At 44.8% G+C, this 19,725-nt stretch overlaps 1 protein-coding gene across 1 annotated transcript; it reads left to right on the top strand.

Moving 5' to 3' along the window:
- Window positions 1-241: 241 nt before the first annotated feature.
- LOC101932499 (olfactory receptor 52N2-like) lies at window positions 242-1,209 on the top strand. The gene has a single exon (XM_005312832.2). The coding sequence runs from the start codon at window positions 271-273 to the stop codon at window positions 1,207-1,209; it is 939 nt and encodes a 312-aa protein (XP_005312889.1). The 5' UTR covers window positions 242-270.
- The last annotated feature ends 18,516 nt before the right edge of the window (window positions 1,210-19,725 follow it).

Raw genomic sequence — 19,725 nt, 5'->3', positions numbered from 1 at the left:
ACATAGAAATTCATCTGCATTTATGGTGCCCATTCACCTGACTTGGTTATCTCCCTCTGAGGACTTCTCTGGACTTGGCTTTGACCTGAATCATCGGTGCCTTCTGTAAATGTTGACACATCACTGCTCACCCCCCTTTCTAGATTGGTGATAAGTATAAAATATTTATCGTACTATTTGTTAAAAACCGTGTAACCCCCCTCTGTGTGCTTCTCTCCTTTCACAGGCACTTTGAGCATTTCTAAGCGAGATCACTGCATCGACCACCTCATGGCAGCTTTCAACCTCACCCACTCTGACTCTTCAACATTCATCCTAATGGGCATCCCTGGCATGGAAGCTTCCCATGTCTGGATTTCCATCCCTTTCTCCATGTTCTACATTATCACCCTGTTGGGAAATTTCATGGTTCTGTTTGTTATAGGCAAAGAGCAGACCCTGCACAAGCCGATGTTCCTGCTGCTTTGCATGCTGGCGCTCACAGACATTGGCATGTCTAACTCTGTCATGCCAAACGCACTGTGTATATTTTGGTTCAATTTGAAAGACATTACTATGGGTGGATGTCTCACCCAGATGTTCTTCCTTCATGCGGGTTCTACGGCACATTCAGCTGTCCTCGTCACAATGGCCCTTGATCGCTATGTTGCCATATGTAAACCTTTGAGATACGCCTCCATCCTCACCAATGCACGAATAGCTAACCTAGGGCTACTGTGTTTGATGAGAGCTGTTCTCCTCATCCTGCCTCTGCCCCTGCTCCTGAGCAGGCAGCCATTCTGTAACAACCGCATTATCCCCCACACATACTGTGACCACATAGCTGTGGCGAAGATATCGTGTGGGGACATCACAGTCAACAATATGTATGGATTGGTAACTGGGTTCCTAATCATTGGGCTAGACCTGATGCTCATTGCCCTGTCCTATGGTCTGATCATGAGGGCTGTCCTCAGAATCTCCTCTGAGAAATCCCACCAGAAAGCCCTCAGCACTTGCACAGCCCACATCTGTGTGATGCTGACATCTTATACTTCCTATCTCTTCGCTATTCTGACACACCGGTTCGGTCAGAGCATCCCTCCCCATGTTCTCATCATCTTGGCCAACCTCTATACCGCCATCCCCCCCATGATCAACCCTATCATTTATGGCGTCAAAACCAAAGAGCTTCGTGAAAAACTGGGCAAATATATCTGCAGAATGTGATTGCCTGGGGCCAGTGACTTTAAACCTGTGTGACAAGAAGCAGAACAGGTATCTCCTTGTTAATCAGGGCTGTTCTGGCCCAGTTTGGCTGAGCTCAGCATTGTTATCACTCCATCACCAAGCACTGCTCTCTCCATTGCCGAGTTCCCTCCCTCTGACCATCACCTGACTTCTTTCAGCATCACCTGTAAGCCCCCACACCACACACCCTGTTGCTTGGCTTTTCTGTGACTTCCAGATGACCAGAAGATACTGCAGATTTCTGACATTAGATGGCTTTCCATTCAACCCTGTTTGAACAAGGTTCTTGATCTGTTCAATGAACTGAAGCAACACTTTCAGATAGCCAAAGACAAAGAAAGAAATCACAATGCTGGAGTTCTTTATTATATATGCAGTGATTTGGTGAACCAAATGTACCTGATTTTTCTACTTCCAATTCTTCAGGAAGTCTGAGGATAAACCAAATGTTTCTGTTGGAAAGTGCTAATATGGAAAAACTGCTGTAGGAATTGAGGAGATTCTACTGGAGCTTGTTGGTGAAAGTTATGGAACTCTTTGTTTTTGAGAACTGGACTACTGTGTTAAACTATGACATCAACTTTGAGTCAAATAACTTACCAATTTTCACGGTTGATTTTGGAATTGCTTTTCAGGTGAAACTTTCAAAATACACACTAACTTTTCCCGTTGTTGAGGATGTCAAAAGTAGGTGTTGAGATTTCATGTTGGAGTTTGTGAAATTGTTAAAAGAGGAATTGCCACCAAACATCCAGGTGATTGAATCGCTTGCAGTACTCAGCCCTTCCTGACATAGATTGGCTGAGACCTCATTTTTGCCACTGTTTTGTGGAGTCCTCAAACAGTTAAAGCAGCAGTGGAGAGTTTTACCTATGGTTCACTGGCCTCATACTTAGGACAACCAAGTTGAACAGTTTTGGGTTGAATTTCTTGAACCCATAGATGCCGCTGAGGACAAAGACTTTTGTGAACTTGGCTCGCTTGCTCTTTCATTGCTGTCACTACCTTTTGGCAACGCTGCAGCTGAGAGATTGTTTTCTCAGTTGAACGTGATAAAAACAAAACTGTGCAACAAGATATTTTAGAAAATATTCCTCTTCATAGGGCATATATGCAATGACCCAAAATCTGTTGTGAACAGTTTACACTAATAAAAGAAATGATTGAACTGATCACTGCTGATATATGACCAACAGCAGATGCATTCTACTTCCGATGAAGACAACGAGGATGAAATATTGCCTTCTAGAGACTAACGGTAAAAAACTAATTTAATACAAAATATGAACATTGACAACTATCACTGAATGCATTTAGAAATAAAAAATATAATAATCTTATCTTTGTTTTTGCACTACATACATTTTGGGCTCTCTTTGGACTATTTTTAACACCGCCTTTTGCCATTTTTTGTGTGAAACATCACCCAACCCTCAATCGGGATACAAGTACCAAAACTGGGATTTTGAATGTGAATTTGATTTTCATCTCGTAGTTTTGATGCTAATGTGGATGAACTCCTGCTGGGGCTTGTAGCTTTTTTTTTTTAAATCCCATCTGTATTAGGTATCTAACAAAATCTTTAATTTGTTACTTGACGTATAGACTGATGTGTTAATAAAAAACTCCTTTGTTGAAGGGCTTTCCCTTCACCCTCTCCCCTCGTTCCTGTCACATACACAAAAAGCAGAAGACCAGAAGTCCAAAGTGGTCCGGGTGTGACGGGGCAAGGCCAGATGCTTATAGTAAAGTAGTGAGGAACAGGTATGTTAGCCCCAAGCTAAAGAAATCCCTGGTACCATGGGAACCAAATGGCAGTTGCTACAGAATAATCGAGAAACTGTGGCCAATTAAGATAATTCTAGAAAGCAGTGGAGATAGCTAGGTTGATTGGGACACCTAAAGCCAATCAAGGGCTGGCTGGAACTAGTTAAAAGCCTCCAGTGAGGCGCGTGTGTCAGGAGCTGTAAGAGGAAGCCGCACTGTTGGAGGAACTAAGCAGTACAAATCCACATCACGTGCGCTGCTGTGGGGAAGTGACCAAGAGATTTGTACAAATCTTATTTCCAAAAAGTCAGCTACCATAGCTGCTACTATTAGGTCCCTGGACTGGAGCCTGGAGTAGATGGTGGGCCCGGGCTCCCCCCTTCCCTCCCCGATTAATCACTGAGATTGGGAGACAACAGAGACTGTGCGAGGGAGGGTTGTCTCTCCTCACCTCCCTTGTTGGCTTATGATGAAACTGGCTTAATAGGCTGTGACCCTTGTCTCTATCTTGTCACAGTGAGCCCCTGAGGCATTTTTGCACAGGAGAATCATTTCTGTGGGTGCCTTCATTGTGTCTAAATACTCAATATGGGAGGAAGCCTGCTTGACCAAGTTTTAATTTGTTATGAAATATGTTCAAGAGGCCAAATAAAAAATGTCAGGTTTACTGCTCTTACCCCATAATAAAATAGTACAGGAAAAAAGGTTTAATATGATACCAGTCTCTGGGAAGCCATCTTGTGCATTAATGTTCCATTCACCTTATGCAGAAAGTGTGCTAACCAAAGATACGCATTTCAGCTTTTATCATTTATGTGGAGATTTCACAAGTTACACATATATGTCACTAACATCCAACCCATCAATTTCTCCCAGTTCCCAAGTGTAAGTGGGGAACTACTGTAGTGAACTTTCATGAGTTAAGGCTCTACCCCATGGGAACTGGCTAACAAATGTGTCTAAGACACCACTCCTACCCCATTTACACAGAGGCCTACCTGCAGTGCTTGGTCATGCACTGATAAGATGTTAGATGTGAGGACTTTCTCAGACTGTGAACTTCCGCAATGCGGAGCTCAGCCAAATTCAGACAGAGCACCCATGATTAACAAGTAGATGTCATTTCTCCCTCTTGTCATACAGGTTTAAAGTCAGTGTCCCACAGCGATTACCTTCTCCTTGTGTATTTGCCCACTTTGTCACGAAGCTCTTTGGTTTTGACCCCATAAATAATAGGGCTGAGCATGGGGGGGGAACGAGGAAGTAGAGGTTGGCCAAGATGATGTGAACATGGAGAGCGATGCCTTTACCGAACCAGTGCGTCAGAGTGGAGAAGAGGGAGAGAGTACAAGAAATCAGCATCACACAGATGTGGGCTGTGCAGGTGTTCAGGGCTTTCTGGTGGGCTTCCTTGGAGGAGATTCTGAGGACGGCCCTGATGATCAGACCATAGGACAGGGCAACAAGCATCAGATCTAACCCCATGACTACAAAGGCTACCACCAAGCCGTATGTCCTGTTGACTCTGGTGTCCCCACATGACATCTTCACCACAGCCATGTGGTCACAGTACGTGTGGGGGATATTGCGATTGGCACAGAATGGCTGCCTGCTCAGGAGAAGGGCAGGGGAAGAATGAACAGAACAGATCTTATCAAACCCACGAGCCCTAGCTTAAATATCCGTGCATAGGTGAGGCTGGTGGTGTATCTCAGAGAGTTACGTATGGCAATGTAGTGATTGAATGCCATTGTCACGGGGATGGCTGAGTGCACAGCAGAAACCAGATGAAGTAAAAACATCTGGGTGAGGCAGCCACCCTCAGTAATGCTTTACATATTGAACCAAAATATACACAGTGCTCTGGCACAATGGACGTAGACGTTCCGATGTCTGTGAGTGCCAGCATGCAGAGCAAAAGGTACATCTGCTTGTGCAGGGTCTGCTCTTTGCCTACAACAAACAGAACAATGAAATTTCCCAACAAGCCCATAATGTAGAACTATTTCACTCCAGGCGGTGGCAGGAATAAATCAATGGGAACACAGCAATTCTGTCTGATCATGGATTAAATTCAAGTAAGCATGCTCATGTCTAACAGCGCAGTTTATGAGACACACAGACATAAGCAATAGGTTTAGAACATCCCAGATATGTCCCTAACATTTGGAATGGTATTGAATAATTAACAGCAGGTTTGCAGTGGCCAGTTGCTCACCTGCTGAGGAGAAAGGGTGTCAGAAAAAACATTTCTCAAGATTACATCAGAGAACTCCTCTAAAGTACACTGTATTAGCTAATCTTTTATAACTTCTACAAACAAATAGGTCATAGTGACATCTACTGGATCATCACTTTTCTTATCTTTCAATAAACTTCTAATATCACAGGCATCTAGACTCAAAGTTTTCATCCATTTATCTTTTTTCTTTCACATTTATTTACTTGCCTATCCACCTCTTTTTAGTGGGAACAGCCAACTTGATTTTGGCCTTGCATGTTAAAGCCTGCTTTCCCATTAACCCTGAACTATTTGGTGTTCTATTTTATTAATTCATAGTGGTTGAGTGCACATCATATGGTTGCAATTGGGTTGAACACCTTCTGTAGTACACACTCCTCAAATTCAGGGTAACAGAGTCCAGTTATCAAAAACACACTGGTTCACAACCCTCACCAATGAGCTCTAGTAGAATGTCCTCAATTCCTGCAGCAGCTTTCATGTATTAGCACTATCCAATTGAGACACTTCATTCATCATCGAGGCTTCCTGAAGGATTGAACGTAGAAATATCTGGTTAATTTTTCTCACTAGATAACTATACGTACAAAAAAGAAGTTCAGCATTTTTGTTGCTTTCTTTGTCTTTGTCTGTCAGAAACCATTGCTTCAGTTCATCAAACTGATGATTAACCCTGTTCACACACAGTTCAATGGAAAGCCAACTTTCTTCAGAAAGCTGCAGTATCTTTTGGTGGTCTGGAAGTCAAGGAAAGGCCGAGGGGGTTTGCGGAGGTAGGGTCTGATGGGAGATGCTTAAAGAGATCAGGTGACGCAGCAATGGAGAGTGCAGTGCTTGGTGATCCAGTGATAACAGGTTAGGTGTGAGTAACTTTTCAGACTGTGAACTTCCGCAATGGTGAGCTCAACCGCACTGGTACAGAACACACTTGATTAACGAGGAGATAGTCTTTCCCCCTGTCATCACTCAGGTTTATAGTTTTTGTCCCTCGGCAATCACCTTTTGAAGATGTATTTTCCCACTTTGTCATGAAGCTCTTTGGTTTTGACCCCATAAATGATAGGGTTGAGGATGGGGTGGGGTGAGGAAATAGAGGTTTGACAAGGTGATGTGAACATGGGGAGCAATGGCCTGACCAAACCGCTGTGTCAGATTGGAGAAGTGGCCTGGAGGATAAGCCATCGTCAACACACAGAGTCGTCTGATGTAGGCTGATGTAATAGCGTCTGACGTAGAAGACACAGCTTATGGTCCCATCGAGGAACCCCAAAGTAACCCTTAAAATGCAGATGCCCAAACAGATGTTTATATGGGTGAGTGGAAGTTGGTAATGGAAATTACCTAGATTGGAGGTTCGGTGTATGGTGAGGAATTTTGTTTTGTCAATCTTGAGCAAATCAATTAAGCTCAGCAGGTCGTTAAAGACATACACAGGGATGCAGTTAGTTCTCGAAGACGTTAACAGCAAGATAGCCCCTCACGATTACTTTAGGTTACATTTAGGGTAGGTCTACACTACGGGGGGGCCGTCGAGCTAAGATACCCAACTTCAGCTACGCGATTAGTGTAGCTGAATTTGCGTATTTTTGGTCGACTTACCTGGCTGTGAGGACGGTGGCGAGTCGACCGCTGCCGCTCCCGCGCCGACTCCACTCAAACCTCTTGCTATGGTGCAGGTCTGGTGTCGACAGCAGAGCGATCGGGGATCAATTTTATCGTGTCTACACTAGACACGATATATCGATCCCCAATAGATCGAGAGCTACCTGCCGATCTGGCAGATAGTGAAGACGGGCCCTTAGAGTTTAATTTAAGCAAGCCTGTGGTTAAATCTTACCAATCTGTGTTTTGCGGGAGGACTCTTGGTCATCACGTCCAACTATAAACCCACAGATGCGGAATTGTGAGATGGGCCGAGAAAGTTGCATGAGAAACTGGGGTGGTCGGATCAAAAAAAGATTATGCTCAGTGACGTAGAAGCATTTGAATAGCATTTAGTAGTTAATATACAATTGGGGCTTTAGGTGGTGGAAGGCGGATGGAGCTTTTTTGAAATTGGATGCCCAGTGTACCCCAAGATTTGTTTTCATCCTGTGGCATGATGAGCACTATAATGGGGTTCTGGATGTGAATAAGTTGCTTGCTGCAAAAAAATATTGTGAGTTTTGCCACAGGGTGTACAGTCACGATCTCTCTTGTGGGTATCATTGCCACCTCTGCTTGAGTGAGACATGCTCAGACAGTGTGGGAGTGCAGTTGAGCTGTCCTCGCTGTAGACTGAATTGTCGCTCCAAGTTTAGGCAGACACGTTGACTGTGCACCAAAAAACCAAGTCGAATGCCTGTCTAAAACTTTATGGGATAAGTGTCAGTCTTACATGGACAAGGGGCACAGGTGTAAAGAGAGACTTTGTAAGCAGTGTCTGCGGGATTTGATCACCAGTAATGTAGACAGCGACCTGTGTTTTAAAGATATCCTGAGAAAGGCCAAATAATCAGAAAAGTATATTTTTTAATTATTTTGAATGCATGCAGGAGAAGGGATTGCATGTGCCCAATGACATTTTTGGTATGTCCCTAAAACCGAAAAAATCCTTGGAATTTAAGGGTGGTGAGTGTCTTTCTAAATTTGTTAAGACCTTCATGGGCAAAACGTTCTGGGACTACACGTACCTAGCGCACAATTCTAAAGGTTATGTTGCATACTTCATCATTAGACAGTTACTGAAGGAAAAGGTGTGCATAGAAAAGATAACTCAGGGGACTAAGTTATGTGTGGAAGTTATGACCCTAGGCATTCTTTTTATAGACTCTTTAAACTTCTTGTCTATGATGCTTAGCAAGCTCCTGAAGGTTACAAAGCGTACCTCCCACATTTCTTTAACACTTTAGAAAACCAAAATTACATGGGGCCTATGGCCCAGGGTGGAGCACTGTGGCATAGAGAGCATGATGCCCAGAGGGAAAGCCGAATTTCTTGACTGGTATCGGAACAGTTCAACTTGCAGAAAGAACTCGCCCACTTCTGTCAGTAGGATGTCAAAATTTTGAGACAGGTCTGTATCCTGTACAGAGAAGAGATCATGAAAATGACAGAGACAGGGGATATCGTAGAGAGAGGACCTAGTAGATTCAGAGAGATAAAATTGTGGTGAAATCCTTTCCGGTACATAACGCTGGCATCTGTTGCAAGGCTCTGTACAGGTTCATGCTTTTGCAGCCTAACACAGTAGCTCTTCTCCCTCCAGACAACTATCACAGGCAGAAAAAGAGATATTCAACCTCCTCTATTCAGTGTAAGTTGTATATCGCTCACAAAGAAAATATGCAGATACGGCACGCTTTACGGGGTGGGGAATTACATGTAGGCCCCTACTTTTTAGACAGTTATGCCATCGTTCATGGGGTGTGAACAGCCTTTGAGTTGTATAGGTGTCTTTTCCACGGCTCTGGCACCTGTTATTGTGAAAAAGCACAGACCCCTATGATGGGGACAACTTTTGAATTTCTTTATTACGAGATGCAGTTCATGACTGACTATCTGAAGCATCTTGGTATTGTAGTGGGGAGCCTCTGGGAGCATGAGTGGGAGGTGATGATAGAAACAGACAGGGAGCTTGCAGACTTCTTAAATGAATCCCAGTTGCCTCAGCCCCTTGTGCCGAGGGATGCTTTTTGGCGGGGAGGACTATCGCTATCCACCTATATTACAAACCTAACTCCGGTGAGAAAGTCCACAATTATGATTTTACCAGCCTGAATCCTTTCATAAACAAAATGAAAGAATCCCCTATCGGACACCCAATATAGTTCATGACAAATTTGGACCCCTTGCAAATTATTTTGGAATTGCGAAAGTAAAAGTTTACCCCCCGTGAGGCCTCTTTTTCCCATTGGTACCTGTCAGATTGGGTGGCAAACATATCTTCCCGCTATACTGAATCTGTGCAGAAACCGAGCAGCAGGAGATGTGCACCCATACTGATGAGGAGAGGGCCATTGGTGCATTTAAACATGGCTCTAGCGAAGAGGTACGTGGTGGCTAAAATCTATGAACTCTGGCATTTGAAGAAAAGCCTGACAAACTCTTTTCAGAGAACATAAAATTACACGGCCACGAAACACAAGAGGCTTCAAGGTATCCCAGCTGGTGCACAGATGAGGAAAACCAAAATAGGTATGTTAACAATTTCTACTGAAAAAAAGGCATCTATTTATGCCAACAGGAGATGTCGTTGAACCCCACTAAGAGCCAAATTGCTATGCTGTTTTTAAATTCTCTGTGAGGTAAATTAGGCCAAAGAAGAAGCCTGCCCAAAAGCAGCATCATGAAGGACCCTGACAAACTCTTTCAGTACCTGTTTCCCCGAATTACGAGCTTACATCCTGCAAGTTTATTGATGATGAAACACCGTGCGTGTCTTGGGAGCACACTGATGGTTGCATGGTAGCTCTTTACCACAGAATTTTGTTTTGTCCTTGGGTTTAACATATATGAGCTTTTGACTACCCTGATGCTGTGTATGCCCTCTTGTGCTGTTTTGCATTGGGACTGTTATTGTTGTTTTTTAAGGTCTCCGAACAGATTTCAGTTTTTTTGGCAGTTCTGGTGGAGGTGTCCCTGTAGCTCTGACTAGAGCATTGTCAGGAGAGGTGCCCATGCCTGATTAAGAAAAACTCCGAACCGTCCTGCCGTGGTTATAGCTAACCGTTATGCTCTTCTTGATACAGGAAAGAAGGAATCACCCCCTAGAGTAAAGGAGGAGAAGCCTCGTACCCCTAAGGCTGGGAGGTCTGCTGCCACCACTGCGAATAGGAAACGTAGGGTAGTGGTGGTCGGAGACTCTCTGCTGAGGGGGACGGAGGCGCCCATCTGTCGCCCTGACATTTCATCTAGGGAGGTATGCTGCCTGCCGGGAGCCCGTATCCAAGACGTTACGGAGGCATCATCGAGGATTATCCAGCCCTCTGGCTACTACCCCACGCTACTCATCCATGTGGGCACAAATGATACTGCGCGGTGTGACACCGAGCGGATCAAGAGTGACTACAGGGCTCTGGGAGTACGGGTGAAGGAGTTTGGAGCGCAGGTGGTATTCTCTTTGATTCTTCCTGTCAAAGGTAGGGGCCTGGGCAGAGACAGATGCATCATGGAGGTGAATGCCTGTCTGCGAAGATGGTGTCGCCAGGAGGGCTTTGGCTTCCTAGACCACGGGATGCTATTCGAGGAAGGACTGCTAGGCAGAGATGGCGTTCACCTTTCGAGGAAGGGAAAGACCTTATTTGGACACAGACTGGCTAACCTAGTGAGGAGGGCTTTAAACTAGGTTCGACGGGGACAGGTGAGCAAAGCCCACAGGTAAGTGGAGACCTTACAGGTAAATGGAGACCTGGGAGATGGGTCGGAAACAAGAGGGAGTGTGGGCTATATTGGCAGAGAGAAAGGAGGGTCAGGACAAAACTGGGAGGAAAGATCAAAACAGTATCTTAGATGCCTATATACAAATGCGAGAAGTATGGGGAATAAGCAGGAAGAACTGGAAGTGCTAATAAATAAATGCAACTATGACATTGTTGGCACCAGTGAAACTTGGTGGGATAATACACATGATTGGAATGTTGGTGTGGATGGGTACAGCTTGCTCAGGAAGGATAGACAGGGAAAAAAGGGAGGAGATGTTGCCTTATATATATTAAAAATGTACACACTTGGACTGAAGTAGAGATGGACATAGGAGACGGAAGTATTGAGAGTCTCTGGGTTAGGCTAAAAGGGGTAAAAACAAGGGGGATGTCATGCTAGGAGTCTACTATAGGCCACCTAACCAGGTGGAAGAGGTGGATGAGGCTTTTTTTAAGCAACTAACAAAATCATCCAAAGCCCAAGATTTGGTGGTGATGGGGGACTTCAACTATCCAGATATATGTTAGGAAAATAACACAGCGGGGCACAGACTATCCAACAAATTCTTGGACTGCATTGCAGTCAACTTTTTATTTCAGAAGGTTGAAAAAGCTACTATGGGGGAAGCTGTTCTAGACTTGATTTTAACAAATAGGGAGGAACTCGTTGAGAATTTGAAAGTAGAAGTCAGCCTGGGTGAAAGTGATCAAGAAATCATAGATTTGCAATTCTAAGGAAGGGTAGAAGGGAGAACAGCAGAATAGAGACAATGGATTTCAGGAAGGCAGATTTTGGTAAGCTCAGAGAGCTGATAGGTAAGGTCCCATGGGAATCAAGACTGAGGGGAAAAACAACTGAGGAGAGTTGGTAATTTTTCCAAGGGACACTATTAAGGGCCCAAAAGAAAGCTATTCCGCTGGTTAGGAAAGAAAATGTGGCAAAAGACCACCTTGGCTTATCCACGAGACCTTGCATGATCTAAAAAATAAAAAGGAGTCATATAAAAAATGGAAACTAGGACAGATTACAAAGGATGAATATAGGCAAAAAACACAGGAATGCAGGGGCAAGATTAGAAAGGCAAAGGCACAAAATGAGCTCAAACTAGCTACAGGAATAAAAGGAAACAAGAAGACTTTTTATCAATACATTAGAAGCAAGAGGAAGACCAAAGACAGGGTAGGCCCACTGCTTAGTGAAGAGGGAGAAACAGTATCAGGAAACTTGGAAATGGCAGAGATGCTTAATGACTTCTTTGTTTCGGTCTTCGCCGAGAAGTCTGAAGGAATGCCTAACATAGTGAATGCTAATGGGAAGGGGGTAGGTTTAGCAGATAAAATAAAAAAAGAACAAGTTAAAAATCACTTAGAAAAGTTAGATGCCTGCAAGTCACCAGGGCCTGATGAAATGCATCCTAGAATACTCCAGGAGCTAATAAAGGAGGTATATGAGCCTCTAGCTATTATCTTTGGAAAATCATGGGAAACGGGAGAGATTCCAGAAGACTGGAAGAGGGCAAATATAGTGCCTATCTATAAAAAGGGAGATAAAAACAACCCAGGAAACTACAGAGCAGTTAGTTGAACTTCTGTGCCAGGGAAGATAATGGAGCAAGTAATTAACGAAATCATCTGCAAACACTTGGAAGGTGGTAAGCTGACAGGGAACCGCCAGCATGGATTTGTGAAGAACAAATCATGTCAAACCAACCTGATAGCTTTCTTTGATAGGATAACGAGTCTTGTGGATAAGGGTGAAGCTGTGGATGTGGTAACCTAGATTTTAGTAAGGCATTTGATACGGTCTCGCATGATATTGTTATCGATAAAATAGGAAAATACAATTTAGATGGGGCTACTATAAGGTGGATGGATAACTGGCTGGATAACCGTACTCAGAGAGTTGTTATTAATGGTTCCCAATCCTGCTGGAAAGGGATAACGAGTGGCGTACTGCAGGGGTCTGTTTTGGGACCGGCTCTGTTCAATATCTTCATCAACGGCTTAGATATTGGCATAGAAAATACGCTTATTAAGTTTGCGGACGATACCAAACTGGGAGGGATTGCAACTGCTTTGGAGGACAGGGTCATAATTCAAAATGATCTGGACAAATTGGAGAAATGGTCTTTGTTAAACAGGATGAAGTTTAACAAAGACAAATGCAAAGTGCTCCACTTAGGAAGAAAAAATCAGTTTCACACATACAGAATGGGAAGACACACCGCATTTTAAAAATGATGTGGAGAAATTGGAGCGGATCCAGAGAAGAGCAACAATAATGATTAAAGGTCTTGAGAACATGACCTATGAAGGAAGGCTGAAAGAATTGGGTTTGTTTAGTTTGGAAAAGAGAAGACTGAGAGGGGACATGATAGCAGTTTTCAGCAAGGAGTGGGTCTCCACCCACAAGAGAAAGTCTCTTTAAACCCCTGGAGACCCCTCCATTTTGTTTTCAGCTGGCTAAAGAGAGAGCCTCTCCACCCCCCAGGATACTTGAAAGAAACTGGGACAAAGGAGAGTGTGCAAGGGGTGTGAGTGATTGCTGGACCCAGTCTAAAAGGAGATTAGTCTGTAAAACGGAGCATTCTGGAACTGGTGAGGATTTTATTTATATTCAGTTTGATTAGACATAGATTTGCAGATTTTATTTTATTTTGCTTGGTGACTTACTTTGGTTTGTCTGTTACTACTTGGAACCACTTAAGTACTGCTTTCTGTATTTAATAAAATCACTTTTTACTTATTAATTAACCCAGAGTATGTATTAATACATGGGGGAGCAAACAGCTGTGCATATCGATCTATCAGTGTCAGAGAGGGCAAACAATTTATGAGTTTAACCTGCATACGCTTTATACAGGGCAAAACGGATTTATTTGGGTTTAGACCCCATTGGAAGTTGGGCATCTGAGTGTTAAAGTCAGGAACACTTCTGTTAGCTGCTTTAAGGTAAACCTGCAGCTATGGGGCAAGTAATTCAGACCCTGGATCCGTGTTGGAACAGACGGGAATGTCTGGCTCAGCAAGACAGGGTGCTGGGGTCCCGAGCTGGCAGGAAAAGCAGGGGTAGAGGTAGCCTTGGCGCATCGGGTGGCAGCTTCCAGGGGGTTTCTGTGATCCAACCCGTCACAGTTTCCTCTCAGCGTATTCATGGTTTCTAAAACATTTTTCTTCAGACAAAATGCCTTTTCTGTGTGGCACTGAGATTCCCAGGGCAGTGCTGTACTCTTATTGGTAGAGAACAGTAGCAGGAGGTCTTGGAGGGGGTCACAAGACCCTCTTCTGGGCGGGTCACCCCTCCCTGGAACTCCCCCCAGTTGGTCAAATCTGCTCTACGGGAGGTCTTCTGTGGCAGAAACCCATCCTGATTGGTAGAGAGTGGTGGTAGGAGCTCTCAGTGGGGTCACATGACCCACTTCTTGACTGATCACCCCACCCCAGAATACCCCATGATTGATCAAATCTTCTCCTGGGGTGGTCCTACAGGGGCAAAACCCATCCTGATTGGTAGAGGGTAGTAGCAGGTGTTCTTAGAGGGAGTCACACAACCCTCTCCTGGCCTGGTCTCTCCTCCCTGGAACACCCCTGATTGGTCAAATCTCCTCTTCGGGCAGATCTACAGGGGGTAACACCCATCCAGATTGGTAGAGGGCTGTGGGAAGAGTTCTTAGAATGGTCACATGACACCTTTTGGTTCCATTCATGAGACCATTTTGATCCTGGAAGTAATATTCCCCAGGGGGTGGATCTTAGTGTGACAGGTGTGTGGGGCCTGATGGTGTCAGGGGGCGGGGCTTACATTTGATTGATTGAAGGTAGGCCCCTTATAATTTCTGGGAATTTTAATGCTGGATCTTGCATCTTGTATCAAGGCTTGTTTTAAATTACAGAAAGCTTTTTCTTGTTTAGGCCCCCACTCCCATTCTACTTTCTTGTTTAGTAAATGTCACAAGGCTCCAGTTAGAGTGGCAAAATTCCAGATGTGTTTCTTTGAATAGTTAAACCCTCCTAACATTACCCTCAACACAAGAGAATCCTTTGGCCTTGGTAAATTCATGAATGGTTTCACGTTTTGTTGACCCACCTGAATTCCCTGTTTCCCTAGGGTCACCCCCAAATAACTCACTCTCCTCTGCACTAGTTGGGCTTTCTCTTTATTAGCCTTGAAACCTATTTCCTGGATGTGTCTCAACACTTTTTTAGTCCGCTCAGTCACCTCCTCTTCTGTGTCCCCCCACACTAATATGTCATGTACATATGAGGTGACATTCTTCTGATCCTCTTTGGATAATTCATCCAGCATTTACACCACATGTTGATGTGTAATAGCCAAAGTGCAGTGTAGGTCCTGGGCAATTTGTTTAAACAAGTACTGATGTCTCTTAAAAGTAAATGCAAACTGGGCCCAAGAATCGGGATGCAATGGGATGACAAAAAAACAATTTGCCAAATCTATGACAGAGAACCATTTAGGAGCCCCCTGTATTCTTGCCATCGCTTGAGGTAGATCTGCTGCTATTGGTGCCATTTTATTAAGTAATTATTAATTAATTGGTGCCAATTTATTAATTGGTCTAAAATCCATTGTCAGTCTCCAATCTCCTGAGGCTTTTAATGCAGGCCAGATTGGGCTATTGTATACAGAATTCCCCTTTTCAATCATTCTCTCTTGTTTTCATGATTCAATTATTGTCTCAGTTCCTGCCTTTGCTTGCACAGGATATTGATATTGTCTCTGTGGTGGCACTTTGTCCCCCACAATTTTAACTCTTGTTTTTATTTTACCCCATTTTTCTTTATTATTAATTCATACATCGGGAAACTCCATCACCCACACATCCTGTTGATCCAGTGTCATCTCCTCCACTGCTTCTGCAGCACATATTCTTGGAATGTACCCAGCAGTAGGGCACTTTCTATCCAGCTGGGCACATGATGATTACATGTTCTATTCATTCCCAATGAAGCACCTGGCATTGGCCACTATTGGAGGACAGGAGATTGGGCTAGATGGACCATTCCTCTGACCAAGGATGGCCATTCTTATAAAGAGAAAAATTTGAGGGGTTCCCTTCTCGGAAGTTTTCCTTACCCCTCTAGAACAAATGCAGATAGTAGATGAACAACTAGTACTGTAAAAGCAGCAAAGAGTCCTGTGGCACCTTATAGACTAACAGATGTATTGGAGCATGAGCTTTCGTGGGTGAATACCCACTTCGTTGGATGCATGTAGTGGAAATTTCCAGAGGCAGGTATAAATATGCAAGCAAGAGTGAGTAAGGCTAGAGATAACGAGATTAGTTCAATCAGGGGGGATGAGGCCCTCTTCTAGCAGTTGAGATGTGAACACCAAGGGAGGAGAAACTGCTTTTGTATTTGGCTAGACATTCACAGTCACTGTTTAATCCTGAGCTGATGGTGTCAAATTTGCAGATGAACTGAAGCTCAGCAGTTTGTCTTTGAAGTCTGGTCCTGAAGTTTTTTTGCTGCAGGATGGCTACCTTTAAATCTGCTATTGGGTGTCCAGGGAGATTGAAGTGTTCTCCTACAGGTTTTTGTTTATTGCCCTTCCTAATATCTGATTTGTGTCCATTTATCCTTTTACGTAGGAACAGTCCAGATTTGCGGATTACATAGCGGAGGGGCATTGCTGGCACATGATGGCATATATAACATTGGTAGACGGGCAGGTGAATGAACCAGTGATGGTGTGGCTGATCTGGTTAGGTCCGGTGATGGTATCGCTGGTGTTGATATGTGGGCAGAGTTGGCGTCGAGGTTTGTTGCATGGTTTGGTTCCTGAGTTAGGGTTACTGTGATATATTTACTGGTGAGAATATGCTTCAGGTTGGCGGGTTGTCTGGGCGAGGACTGGCCTGCCACCCACGGCCTGTGAAAGTGAGGGATTGTTGTCCAGGATGGGTTGTAGATCACTGATGCTGCATTGGAGAGGTTTTAGCTGGGGACTGTATGTGATGGCCAGTGGAGTTCTGTTGGTTTCTTTATTGGGCTTGTCTTGCAGTAGGAGGCTTCTGGGTACACGTCTGGCTCTGTTGATCTGTTTCCTTATTTCCTCGTGCCAATATCGTAGTTTTGAGAATGCTCGGTGAAGATTGTGTAGGTGTTGGTCTCTGTCTGAGGGGTGGGAGCAGATGCGGTTGTACCTCAGTGCTTAGCTGTAGACAATGGATCGTGTGGTGTGTCCGGGATGGCAGCTGGAGGCATGAAAGTAGGCATAGCTGTCGGTGGGTTTTTGGTATAGGGTGGTGTTAATGTGGCCATCGCTTATTTGCACCGTGGTGTCTAGGAAGTGGAACTCCCGTGTAGATTGGTCCAGGCTGAGGTTGATGGTGGAGTGGAAGCTGTTGAAATCGTGGTGGAATTTTTCCAGAGTCTCCTTCCCATGGGTCCAGATGACGAAGATGTCATCAATGTAGCATAGGTAGAGAAGGGGAGTGAGTGGGCAAGAGCTGAGGAAGGGTTTGTTCCAGGTCAGCCATAAAAATGTTGGCATATTGTGGGGCCATGCAGGATACTGTTCCTGACAGCTTGTATTCCATCTGTGTGTGGGATGTTTGTGTAGAGAGCCTCTACATCCATGGTGGCTAGGATGGTGTTTTCTGGAAGGTCACCAATGCATTGTAGTTTTCTCAGGAAATCAGTGGTATCACGGAGATAGCTGGGAGTGCTGGTGGCGTAGGGTCTGAGTAAAGTCCACATGTCCAGAGAGTCCTTCAATGAGAGTGCCAATGCCAGAGATGATGGGGCCTCCAGGATTTCCGGTTTTGTGGATCTTGGGTAGTAGATAGAATAACCCCAGTCGGTGCTCTATGGGTATGTTGATTTCTTCCTGTGTTAGTGTAGGGTGTGTTCTGAGTAGATGGTGAAGTTTCTTAGTGTATTTCCTCAGTGGGATCTGAGGGAAGTGGCCTGTAGAATTTGGTATTGGAGAGTTGTCTGGCAGCCTACTTTTGGTAGTCAGACCTGTTCATGATGACAACTGCACCTCCTTTATCAGCCTCTTTGATGATAATGTCAGGGTGGTTTCTGAGAGTGTGGATGGCATTGCGTTCTGCACGACTGAGGTTATGTTGTTAGTACTGGTGGGAACTAACATATACATATACACTTTAGACCTCACAAAGGGATACTAGCAAACACCTTTGATGCCAGAATCCTAAGAGAAGAAAGCCTTTTCCAGGCTCTTCAGCCTGCAACAATTCAGCATCAGGTCATTTGGCCTCCACAGGGTGTCAGTGAATTTCAGAGGCTAATGGACTACATATTACAAATGCATGGACAGTATGCAGCGGAACGCTGCTACGATCAATTGAAAATGTTTTTTGGTCCCATATCTCATGGCAGCATTCCCACACACAGTGCAGAGGGCATTACTCTATGCACAGAAAAGTCAGCCAGAATCAGTTGCTAGTCTGAACAGTCTGCAAGACTCAGTTTGCTCTGATATTCTGAGCCCCTGGTATCAGCAAATCATTTCTTTACTCCCACGGGATGCTCTGAGGCTGAAGTTCTCCAGGGTCTATTTTCTGCTCTTCCCAGTGCTCATGGTGGCAAGGGAATTGTCTGGGATTCCTGCCAGCTTGACAGTCTGCAGAGACTGTACAGGGGATTCATAAAGGTCGCTGTCCAGCAAGCCAAGTTTCAGACATGTGAGATTCTGTGGGGATGTATCATCCCTACACCAACCTAATGAAAAGTTCCATGAGGAGGTAAGGGTCACGATGGGACACTTGCCAGGTAATAAATCATGGCCTTATGTAAGGCCCCCTGGTGGTCTAGGATTATATAAGATGATCATGGCCTTATGTAAGGCCCCCTGGTGGTCTAGGATTATATAAGATGAGGTAAACAAATCATGGCTTTATGTAAGGCCCCCTGGTGGTCTAGGATTATATAAAATGAGGTAAACAAATCATGGCCTTATGTAAGGAACGGTTGAACCAATCGGTGTGGGGCTATACATGTGATAAACACATGATTCTCCTTCTTGTCCAATCCGTAGATGTGTTATTATAGCCTAATTGTGTTATGTAACGTAGAGAAAAACTATAAAAGAAAGCTTGCAATAAACAAAATTCGGATTCAGCTTGCAACCACATTGGTCGTGTGCTTTATCTGCTCCGCATGGAACCCCACAAATGGTGACCCCGACGTGATTCGGCTTGGACATCAAGGCAGCCAGGACTTTGCCCAGAGTGAGCTAGCAGAGATCATACTAGACACAGCCGCCAGTGGAGCAGGGATCAATGTTCTCAGACAGTAGACCCAACAGGTGTTGTCTCAGAAGCTGAGCAAAGAGAAAGCAGATCCAACCAGAAAAAGGATCTGAGTGATCAGACTCTATGTCATCTCTCATGAAGAAACTGGAACAATTGAATTTAGATATTGAAGAGGCTCTCAGTGCTGGCTCTTCTCCTTCCAGCACTCCTTCTACCAAAAAGCGCAAACAGCCATGCTCTGTTAAGCTGGAGACAGGCCTTCTTCACAAAGATCATCAGAGAAAGGGAATCTGTGGGAATAAGAGGGCAGGCTACCAAGATTTAGATGGTTTGCCAAGCTCAGTGTCAACTGGAGCACGACCAAAAACTAAACATGGTTTAAGAAAAGGCAGAGGTGGCAGCCGCGGCAGGAGGTACCGGAGGATACCGGCTCCTGGTCGTCCGAGAGAGACGTTCGTAAGCTCACAGCCGACTGAAGCATTCGGTGAGAAAAGGCGGAGGTGGCAGCCGCAGCAGGAGGTACCGGAGGATACCGGCTCCTGGTCGTCCGAGAGAGACGTTCGTGAGCTCACAGCCGACTGAAGCATTCGGTGAGAAAAGGCGGAGGTGGCAGCCGCAGCAGAAGGTACCGGAGGATACCGGCTCCTGGTCGTCCGAGAGAGACGTTCGTGAGCTCACAGCCGACTGAAGCGTTCGATAAGAAAAGGCGGAGGTGGCAGCCGCGGCAGGAGGTACCGGAGGATACCGGCTCCTGGTCGTCCAAGAGAGACATTCGTGAGCTCACAGGTGAGCGGCTGCATTTAATAAAATGGGCTCTGTTTTGTCTGCAGAGGAGGAAACG

The sequence above is a fragment of the Chrysemys picta genome, chromosome 1 (genome assembly GCF_011386835.1).
Source record: "Chrysemys picta bellii isolate R12L10 chromosome 1, ASM1138683v2, whole genome shotgun sequence".
NCBI lineage: Eukaryota > Metazoa > Chordata > Testudines > Emydidae > Chrysemys > Chrysemys picta.
Note: the sequence above shows the minus strand (reverse complement) of the source record. Positions and strands in the feature narration are given on the sequence as shown.